Source organism: Etheostoma spectabile, chromosome 24 (assembly GCF_008692095.1).
Source record: "Etheostoma spectabile isolate EspeVRDwgs_2016 chromosome 24, UIUC_Espe_1.0, whole genome shotgun sequence".
NCBI classification, from domain to species: domain Eukaryota; kingdom Metazoa; phylum Chordata; class Actinopteri; order Perciformes; family Percidae; genus Etheostoma; species Etheostoma spectabile.
In genome coordinates, this window is record NC_045756.1 from 143,255 (window position 1) to 154,907 (window position 11,653).

Sequence of the window (11,653 nt, forward strand, 5' to 3'; positions counted from 1 at the left end):
TATATATGAGGGTATATGTGTATATATATGTGTGTATGTATATGTGTAGGTATGTGTATATATAGATGGATATATATAGCAACAGAATTAGAAATATTGTAAATTGAGGGAATGCAAGAATTAAAGGGGTAGGAGTACATGTTCGAAATAAAGACCTCAATCAATCAATCAATCAATCAAAACCATCCCACTTTCTGTAAGTCCCTTTGAACTGAGTCTTCTCTGTCTCTTAGCACACGATCCGGGCGCTGGCCCTGCGGGTCCTGAAGGAGATCCTGAGGAATCAGCCGGCCCGCTTCAAGAACTACGCTGAGCTCACCATCATGAAGACGCTGGAGGCGCATAAGGACATGCACAAGGAGGTGGGGAGCATTTTTTAGGTCTGGTTAATCGAGTCACAGCTTTAAAAAGGATGCTGGGATTTAAGATCAAGATCAAGATCAAGATCAACTTTGTTGTCCCCTGAGGGACTGAGTAGACTTTACACTCACATCCAACATACACTCCACCCTACATTACATTACATTACATGGAACAAGTATCAATGACATTTAGGGTTCACCTAGTCTCACATAGCCAGACCTTGCTCCACAGCACTGAGGAGTAAGGTCTTGCTACACCACAGATATATTCTGGGGTAGGAGGAATAAATGCTCTGGTTAGTTTGGATTTCTTCACCCAGTCACAATCATGTTACGCTCCGGATGCAGCGACAGTAGCTCTACAGAATAGTCTTGGAAAGGAACTTGTTCAGGTGGAACATTTGACCCCCAAAACTCTCAAATACAATATTAAATGAAGTTACATGTTAACACAATACTGTAACGTGAGCGATTTAACCCCATGTGTTGTCTTCCCGTCAACCATTAATGCTTTTTCCGACATATTTGTCACTTTTTCAATGCTTTTTTTGATGTTTTTTTTCCAAAGTTATTAAGTAATTAGTGATATTTCTTATGTTGATATTATCAGCGCTTATTTCAAAGGCCCATTTTGTGTGATTAAAAAACTGAAAAAGGGTCAAATTTCACCCGAGGACAACATGAGGGTTAAATTAGCTGAGACATGGTTAAACCTCATTGGCTCTTACCAGTGTGTCTCCAGTGTTTGTCCACAGCAATCCCACTAAAGAGTCCCAAAACGTCCCAATTAGACAGGAAATGTTGTAAACAAATTCTTTTACAATCACCCTTGTGTTGTCCTCCTGGGTCAAAAACAGACAAAAATGTCAAATGTGTTGTTTTTTTTCACTAACTCCACCTTAATACCACTAGTTTTACAGTACCTTTTGGAATTCATGGTCAATTACCCTCATTTATGTAGAAGTATACCTAATATTTGGAGTAAAAAAAAGCCCAACCTATGAATTATTTTGACTAATAGTTAAGATCAGAGGAACTTACAGATGAGTTTAGTCAGGAATGAAAGAGATCCATTGCATTTCAAAAGAGCGTTTTGTGGAATCCAAACCATTTTTTATGGTAATTTAGGTAAAAAAGAAACCCATATTTCAGATAGAGCCATTTCTTTAAGGGGTCAACTTTGACCCGAGGACCACAGGAGGGTTAAAAGAAGCGAGCAGACCTGCGTTGTTGCACGGTCCAACCTTTCTCCAAAGAGTGTTATTAGCGTATTAGCTCTAAGCATTTGAAGGGATTTGGGGAACGGCAAACCAAAGAGAGTGATAGGCGAGAGAGCCGGATGCCGGATGCTTCATCATGGAAATGTAGACTAGGGTTCACTTACGCCCAACATTATGCAGGTGGTGCGTGCAGCGGAGGAGGCGGCCTCCACCCTGGCGGCCTCCATCCACCCGGAGCAGTGCATCAAGGTCCTCTGTCCCATCGTGCAGACCGCGGACTACCCCATCAACCTGGCCGCCATCAAGATGCAAACCAGGGCCATTGAACGCATCGCCAAGGAGCCGCTGCACCAGCTGCTGTCTGACATCATACCCGGACTCCTGCAGGTGAGGACGCATGCAACGTGAGACTCTGAAGTGGATTTCAGGAGGTGTCTACAGGTGTTTTACCCACCGTCCTCTGCTGTCACAGGGCTACGACAACACGGAGAGCAGCGTGAGGAAGGCCAGCGTCTTCTGCCTGGTGGCCATCTACTCCGTGATCGGAGAGGAGCTGAAGCCGTACCTCGCTCAGCTGACCGGCAGCAAGGTACACACACGTCCTGTGTTTGAAGCTCTCAGGGAAGCTTAACGTCGTCTTCACAGTCCTGAATTGTTGTCAGAGTTTGTATCAGCATAGTTTCAACATCCAGCTGAAGACTGGAAACAGTCTTGCAGCAGGAGTCAGGGTCAGCGAGGGAGTGATGGGACGTTTCTGGTAACCTTGTGACATGAGAATCCACACAAGCACACACACACACACACACACGCGCACACACAGATAGACACACATACAGAGAGAGAGAGACACACACAGACACAGACACACGCACACAGATAGACACACATACAGAGAGAGAGACACACACACAGAGACACACACATATAGAGAGAGAGACACACACACACAGAGACACACACATACAGAGAGAGAGACACACACACAGAGACACACACATACAGAGAGAGAGACACACACACACAGAGACACACACATACAGAGAGAGAGAGACACACACACAGAGACACACACAGAGAGAGAGACACACACACAGAGACACACACATACAAAGAGAGAGACACACAGACACAGACACACGCACACAGATAGACACACATACAGAGAGAGAGAGACACACACACAGACACACACACACACAGAGAGAGAGACACACACAGAGACACACACATACAGAGAGAGAGAGAGAGACACAGACAGAGACACACACACACACAGAGAGAGAGACACAGACAGAGACACACACATACAGAGAGAGAGAGACACACACACAGACACACACACACAGAGACACACACATACAGAGAGAGAGAGACACACACACACACACAGACACACACACAGAGACACACACATACAGAGAGAGAGAGAGAGACACACAGACACACGCACACAGAGAGACACACACAGAGAGACAAATACAAGTCTGATTTATTAGGATTATTACTCTTTAAATCCCGAATATTTGTCAGAAAAACAACTTACGTGACTACATATTGTCCTCAAATGCCTTTTCGTTTACCCTGAGATTGAAAAAAACCGACTTTTATCCGCGTCGTGACATCATTTCAATTCATAAAAATGGAAATAGTTAAACAAAACATTATGTAGTCGTGCAAAACTTTACTGATATGATACTTCTTGTCTTACAATGGGACCAAACACATTCCCACAATCGCCTCATCAGCAAATAGGACAACCTGGTAACCTTATTTTGACATGAGAATCCAATTTAACGTTATTTATTTAGGAAGTATCATTGAAGAACAGCAAGGCAAATCACCCACAATACCAGTTTTAGCCTCGTATGGATGAAAGCTTAGGTAAGAAATTAAAAAATATGGTCTGAAAACACTTCAGATAAAGCATAAATGTCAACTATTCTTTAACCCTTGTGTTGTCTTCCCGTCAACCATGGAAAAAAACAACCATTTTGGTTGCTTTTTACAACATTTTTGTCACTTTTTCAATGTTGTGGGTGCTTTTCTTGATGTTTTTCCCCAAGTTTTCTGATATTTCTAAAGTTGACATTTTTAGAACTTATTTTTGAACTTATTCAATGGCCCATTTTTTGTGACAAAAAAAAGATAAATTACTTAAAATGGGGTCAATTTGACCCAAGGACAACATGAGTAAAGGTTAGTTTTTTGTATGAGGCATTGTTGCCCCTTGTTGATGTAAAAGAAACCTGTTTTAATTTGAAGTGTTTAGGAGCAATGCGTTTTAAAGAGAAAAGGACTTATAGCTTGATTTGACAAATGTCTAGTGACCCGCCTCCATTAAAGTCTCCCATGCAGACAAGTCGGTTATTAACGAGGAGATCCTAAAGTTTGGGCATGTACAAGTACAAATACATATCATGACTGGACAATAATACAGTGAGAAACATCTACAGTAAAGAAGAAAAACATTAGGATGACCGATTCCAGCCCCTTAATCTCTGGGTGGAGGAGGGAGTTAGAGATGGATTTGAGTGTCTCCAAGGTGGAGACAGAGTGTCTCCGAGGTGGAGACAGAGTGTCTCCGAGGTGGAGTCCTCTAACACGCCTGCTGTTTCCCTCCTACAGATGAAGCTGCTCAACCTGTACATCAAGAGGGCGCAGACCTCCACCAGCAACAGCAGCAGCTCCTCCGACATCTCGTCCTACTAACACCAACACCACCTCCGTTACGCTTCAATCATCTAGAGTTTCATCATCTTCCCATCCAACTTTTTTTCCCAAATTCTTCCCATTTCATTCCTTCATTTTATGAAGCTGAAGTCGTCTTCGTGGCTCCAGTTCCTGGACCATCTTCTTGACAGCGTTAGCTGGTTTTAGGGGGACAGGTTTGCAGGTTTTGATGAAGAACCAGACCCTCCTTTCTCTTTCACACCAACTAGAGTCATGAGCCTTAAAACTTGATCTTCCTCCGATGCACGGAGGAACCAAGGTGATCGTAGAAACCATCCTCTCCTCATTTCACCATCTTCTTGGTCAATCGGATCTGAAATGATCCTGAAAAACATTTAAAGTTACTTTAGCTTTTACTTTTCATCTCCTCTAACTTATAAGAGGTGAAATCGGGGGAAAAAGTTCATGTTTTCCCCTCCTCTCATTGCAGGAGGAAACCTGTAGCTATCAGTATTTTTAGTAATTTTTAGTACCTTTAATCCACTTCCTTGAACTATTGTTTTGCTTTGACACATCAAACCTTATTGTATATTGAATGTAAAGAGCTTTTGAATGGATCTTACCTGTGAATCTCCTTCCTGAACTACTGCCTCATTGCACCCGCTGGGTCAGTCTTAAAGGTCCGGGGACGTTTTACCAATTAGTGCGAAGAAAACGCTCAAAAAGTGGCACTTGTAGTCTTTAAGAGGCCGAAGTCAAGAAGTCGAAAACATGTCAAAAATAAAGCGCTTTCATTTAGAGATTCGACACCTTTTGATGAGTAGAACAGTTTGAATGTAACGTTCCTGCTGTTGCACTTATTACTAGAAGAGCAACTTAATCCAACTTAATGTTAGTTTTTATTAAATGATCATTTGGCTGGCCAATGATTTTAACCACTACGAGGATTTTATTGTTTTGGGCCCAACTACCAGCAGAGGATAGATGGATCAGTGTTATTTAAATTACAAAATATGTTGGTGTTAAGAAAACTAGGACTTCCTTTGTTCTGTGTGACACTTATCAGTTGAATTCCCATTTAAAAATCTATAATATAATATAATTTATAACGTTTTAATTAAACTGCTAGATGTTTCACACAGGGTTTAACACTAAATTACAAACAGGAGAAATCTATGGACACAAATTTATTTAAATATATATTATTATTTATTATAATTATTGCTCTTTAAATGGCAAATATTTGTCAGAAAAAGGACTTACGTATTGTCCGTTTACCCTGGAGTTTAAAAAACAGACTTTTATCCGCGTCGTGACATCATTTCAATTCGTAAAATTGGAAATGGTTAAATTAAACACTATGTTGTCGTGCAAAACTTTACTGATAAGATAATTCTTGTTAAAAAAATGGGACCAAACACATTCTCATAATCTCCTCATCAGCAAATGGGACAACTGTTGGACAGAAAAGTAGTTTTTAAATTAGTTAAAGTAGCAACACAACGTTTTTAATCAACATTATTTGACCGTATATGATTATTTAACCGATAAGCGTCTCATGGAACCACTTTTACCATCTATACTCTACATATTTAAAATCATACGGTGACTTTTTAGTCACTCAGCTGAGAAATACCAAGTAAGGATTATTAGGAAAAATGAAGTAAAACCACTAAAAGACAGCGGTGATGTTTGTGAAGCTGAAGACCCAGTTGTGTGTAAACTGGGAGGTTATTGGTTAAGATGTCTGCTGTCTTACAGGTTACATATATATATATATATATATATATATATATATATGGATGTTATATATTACTCTTAAAAAGGTCAAAATTGAAGTTTCAAAAGTAGCACAACTGCTTACAACGTATTCTTGTTTTAAAGAGATGGTTTCGCAGTTCCTCTGTATCCGTTGTTCCTAAATCGAATGTATCACGTCACTTGGACCCCTTTTATTCAAAAATGTGAACTATTTAACCGAAAATCGGACCGAGAGATTGACAAATCTGAATGATTAGATGCTACCAAAAAGCCAACTGATTGAGTTGTGAAAAGTGCCCGCGTCGCGAGGACGAAAGAGAGTTTTGATCTTTGGACGTTAGCAATAAAAAGTGAGATTTTCACGTCGAAGCACTGTAAATTTACCTGTTTGTGTTCCTCTCGCTGGTCAATGTACAGAAGTCTTTTATTTTGAAATGCACCTATGATGCAATGTGACCGCTGCTTATTATAACGCTAACGAGCGCGCCTAATGACTCCGGTGTGTGTGCTGTATCTCAGCAGTTACTACGACGACTGAACACTGAAATCTTTAAAAGTCCTCTGAACGCTACGGAGGTGGTTTACGTCACATTAAAGGAGTACTTTGGGAAAGACAACGTAAGATTAGACTAGTCCTGGACTTGGACCTGACTTGGACTCGACTAATCCTGGTCTTGGACTCGACTTGACTCGGACTCAAATCTTTTTGCCTCGTCTTTGGGACTTGACTCCAGAGTCCTGTGCTTGGTACCTCTTGGACTCGACTAGTCCTGGTCTTGGACTCGACTTGACTCGGACTCAAATCTTTTTGGACTCGGTCTTGACTTGGACTCGACTAGTCCTGGTCTTGGACCTGACTTGGACTCGACTTGACTCGGACTCAAATCTTTTTGGACTCGGTCTTGACTTGGACTCAAGTAGTCCTGGTCTTGGACCTGACTTGGACTCGACTAGTCCTGGTCTTGGACTCGACTTGACTCGGACTCGAATCTTTTTGGACTCGGTCTTGACTTGGACTCGACTAGTCCTGGTCTTGGACCTGACTTGGACTCGACTTGACTCGGACTCAAATCTTTTTGGACTCGGTCTTGACTTGGACTCAGTAGTCCTGGTCTTGGACTGACTTGGACTCGACTATCTGGTCTTGGACTCGACTTGACTCGACTCGATCTTTTTGGACTCGGTCTTGACTTGGACTCGACTAGTCCTGGCTTGGACCTGACTTCCTCGACTTGACTCTGACGCCAATCTTTTTTGGACTCGGTCTTGACTTGGACTCAAGTAGTCCTGGTCTTGGACCGACTTGGACTCGACTATCCTGGTCTTGGACCTTGACTTGGACTCGACTACTCCTGGTTGTGTACTCGACTTGACCGGACTCAATCTTTTGGACTCGTCTTGCTTGGCTCGACTAGTCCTGGTCTTGGACCTGACTTGGACTCGACTAGTCTGGTCCACCTTTTTGGACTCGGTCTTGTCTTGACTCAAACCTTTTTGGACTCTCTGGATCTTGTCCTTGGGCCCTCAAACCTTTTTTGTCACTCGGTCTTGTTCCGATACTCAAACCTTTTGGACTCTTTCGTGTTTGGACTCTACCCTTTTTGGACTCGTTCTTGTCCTAGACTCAAATCTTTTTGGACTTGGTCTTGACTTGGACTCGACTAGTCCTGGTCTTGGACCTGACTTGGACTCGACTAGTCCTGGTCAAACCTTTTTGGACTCGGTCTTGTCTTGGACTCAAACCTTTTTGGACTTGACTTGGACTCAAACTTCTTTGGACTCGGTCTTGACTCTGACTCGACTAGTCCTGGTCTTGGACTCAACTAGTCCTGGTCTTAGACTTGTCTTGGACTCGACTAAGGGGGTCTTGACTACAGCCCTGGTTCACACTCAATACTCGGACTGTTAATGTACTGTACCGGTGCCCGTTGTCTCTTATTTTGGCAACTTTAAGAGTTTTAACTCTGCACTGAATGTTGAAGTCCTCCGCAGCTCGTTGTCCGGGGGTCCAGAGTCCCCCCGCGTCCCCCCACGTCCCCCCACGTCCCCCCGCGTCCCCCCAGCGTCCCTCTGCTGCTGTTACCACTTTTAAACTACGGAAACGGAAGCTGCCAAAAGCCAAAAATAATAACAACTAAATAAATGACTTGAAAAATCAATTAAAATTCCACTAAATATAACAAAAGCAATATTAAAAATAAATAAAGCAAACAAAAATAAATAAATGCATTTAAAAATCTATTTTAAAAAATTAAACAAATTTAATTAATTAGTTAAAAATGAATAAAGCAATAAAATAAATGCATTTAAAAATCAATTTTAAATAATTAAAAAATGTAATTAATGATCCAAAATACATAAAGCAAAAACTAAATATGCATTTAAAAATCAATTTTAAATTTAAAAAATGTGATTAATTGATTCAGAATTAAGCAAAAATACATAATGCATTAAATCATTGTAATTTAAAAAAAATAATGATTGATTCAAAATAAATAAAGCAAAAAGTATAAATGCATTTAAAAATCATTTTAAATAATTAACAAATTTAATTAATAATTAAAAATAATAAGCAAAAAATAAATACTGCATTTAAAAATCAATTTTAAATAATAAACAAATTTTAATTAATTAATAAAATAATAAAGCAAAAAAAATAAATAATGCATTTAAAAATCAATTGTAAATTTAAAAAAATTAATTAATTGATTCAAAAAAATAAGCCGAAAAGTAACTAATGCCTTAAAAATCAATTTGTAAATAATTAAACAAATTTAATTAATTAATTAAAAATAAACAAAGCAAAAAATAAATAAATGCATTTAAAAAACAATTGTAAATTTAAAAAAATTTAATTAATTGATTCAAAATAAATAAAGCAAAAAATAAATAAATGCATTTAAAAATCAATTTTGAATAATTAAAAAAAATGGAAACTAAAATGGAAAAGTAAATTAATTATTATGAATTGTTATAAAGCTTAAATAAATAAATAAATAAATAAATAAATAAATAAATAAATAAATAAATAAATTAACAAAACATCCAATTAAAACAGAAATATCAATTTGTCAAATTTGATCAATTAATTTATTATCTTTTATGTTATTTCTGGTGCATTTTATGACTTTTTATTCATTTATCGAGTCATTTGTTTTATTTTGGCAGCTTCTGTCCTCCGTGCTCATACGTCCGCATGCGTAAAGACAAAAAGCTAAAAAACCCAAACTTCAAATGACGTCCTGGGTGTGTGCCTTTGGCTGCATATGTATATGTATATATATATATATATTTCTTTTGACACTAACGTACTAACACGCTGCTTCTTAAGATCCGTGGACTCCATAAACTAATAGAAGAAGAGATGCAACGCTGTAAATGAGCTTTATTTCCCACAATGCACGGCTCCCGTTTTATCTCATGCCACCCTATATATTTATGTTGTATGACTGTATATATATATTTACATGTAATTTGGTTTTCTTCCACCTGTGATAGACTTTGCAGAACTTGAAATAAACTAATCAGACTTCTTGTCTCTTGTCTTTTGTCTTTTTTTTTTTTTTTAGCGATGTTTTTAACTTTTCCTGGTCACCTTTGTATCTTTTCAGCGTGTGGGTGTTGGTTGAAATTTAGTGATTCAAAAAATGATTGAATATTGTTAGAAAGTAAAATTGTTTTAGCCGACATCACAGGAACAGTTCTTCCTCTCATCTCATAGAACTTGCACTTCCCAGAATGCACCAGCAGCAGCAGCAAGTCGTAGCACGGAGTGGAGCACCTGCTGAGGTACCGCAGGAGAAAGAGACGCCCAAGTATCCACAACGCAACGGTTGGGAAGTGTTGATTTACTTTTCGTTTAAAAAATTGCCGGTGCTTAAATTACAATGTTTATTATTTTTGTCTGTTTAGTTCTCATTTTCTGATTATTTTACCTACATCTTTTTTCAGATTTATTCTCATTTTGTTTTGATTTATTTCTCATTTTTTTACTGAGTTATTCTCACAGTTTTTTCTGAGTATTTTCTCACTTTTTTTGATTATTTCTCACTTTATTGTCTACGTCTCTATTTTCGTTTTTGCACTTTTTTTAAAACCTGACTGCTTTAATAACCAGGTTGTCTTCTTAATTCTTGGACAGTTCTAAGCATGGTCACAAACCTCATGTATTATCAAATTATATGCATGTTTTTTTAGCTAAAAGGAGAATAGGCAGACAATGGATGAATTATTGTTGACTAATGAGTTGAGATCTGAGGATGTTGAGTGATCTCAGAGGGTACGATGACGGAGTTAGTCTGCTATAATGTATTAAGATAAATAAAAACCCAAAAATGTAAATCATCCACTTGTTGTTCTGTCGTGGGCAGGAGCTCTGATTGAAAGAAATCAACTTCTATAAACATCTACACGTTTTTGAGTAATTACCATTTGCAAACGGCATTGAGCGGACGGTTGACCAATCATTACATAGGATTTTCAGTCTTAAATATGAGTTTTGTAACACTGACAATTAAACTAGTTAACCTATATCAGAGTTGTAAGCAAAATACAGGCAGCGTAAGAGTCAAAAGAGAATTGTAATGTAAGTTTCGTGGTTTTAAATGAGCTTTATTGGCTTAGTGCCTTTCATGAATTGTCTTTATTTTTTTTTTATAATCACAAGTGTGATGATTTGTAGAGTTGCTTCGTAAAACACTCACATTTAAAAATGTAGCCTTTATAAAAAACTTTTCGAAAGATGTGATTGTGGCTTGGTGCTTTATCCTTTAAAGGGTGTTACTAACTAATTGACATATCTAAGTCAATCTGACACCGAGCCATCTAGTGAATAAAACAGGTGAAGTTCTTGAAGTTTTGAGGAATTCGTTTTGGAATGCGTATCAGGTACACTAAAGAGTTGCGGAGGTCACTTTAATAAAAATGTTCACAATACGGCTTGCTGGACTATGTCCCTTTTCTCAACACTGATGTCAATCAAAGTCTTGTACTAAAGCTATACTAGAAGTAGCACCCAATAATTAATGAAAGTAGAGATTTGTACTGCAAGAGGTTTGGATCACACTAGGTATTTTGGGTGAATCTAAACAACAACTTGGTATAGGGACAACATGAGGACAAACATGAAGACAACATAGGACAACATGAGGACAACATGAGGACAACATGGGGACAACATGGGACAACCTGAGACAACATGAGGACAACATGGGACAACATGAGGGCAACATAAGGCAACATATGGACAACATGAAGTCACGAGCAAAACACTTGGGGACAAACATGAAGGGCAACACGAAGACAACATTATGTGACAACCTGGTGACACAGATGGCACAACACGAAAGACACATGAAGGCAAAGAGGCAACAGTGCAACGGGACAACATGAGAGGCCCAAACATGAGCACAGACAACAATGAGGCAACATGAGGGAACATGAAGCACTGAGGACAACATGGGGACAACATGAAGACAAGAGGAGGACAACATGAGACACATGGGGACAACATTGTCAGGGTCACACATGAGTACAACATGGGGACAACAGTAGACAAACATGAGGAACACAACTGAGGCAACATGAGATGACACTGAGGACAACATGAGGAAACATGAAGGCAACCATGAACCATGAGCA

At 38.9% G+C, this 11,653-nt stretch overlaps 1 protein-coding gene and 1 long non-coding RNA gene across 2 annotated transcripts in view; one reads left to right on the plus strand and one right to left on the minus strand.

Moving 5' to 3' along the window:
- LOC116673800 (CLIP-associating protein 1) overlaps nucleotides 1–6,322 on the plus strand; it is a gene marked incomplete in the record, with an annotated part of 89,945 nt that extends 83,623 nt beyond the window's left edge. Inside the window, 4 exon segments of the mRNA XM_032506069.1 lie at nucleotides 234–362; nucleotides 1,763–1,969; nucleotides 2,055–2,171; nucleotides 4,208–6,322. Of these exon segments, the coding sequence (XP_032361960.1) occupies nucleotides 234–362; nucleotides 1,763–1,969; nucleotides 2,055–2,171; nucleotides 4,208–4,291 (537 nt within the window).
- A 113-nt stretch (nucleotides 6,323–6,435) lies between these two features.
- The window catches only part of LOC116673804 (uncharacterized), a 6,669-nt gene continuing 1,451 nt past the window's right edge, over nucleotides 6,436–11,653 (minus strand). Inside the window, exons 2-3 of the long non-coding RNA XR_004327881.1 lie at nucleotides 10,852–10,861; nucleotides 6,436–6,547 (exon numbers count right to left, since the gene is read on the minus strand). This is a non-coding gene — a long non-coding RNA (uncharacterized LOC116673804). The remainder of the gene's footprint in view (nucleotides 6,548–10,851; nucleotides 10,862–11,653) is intronic.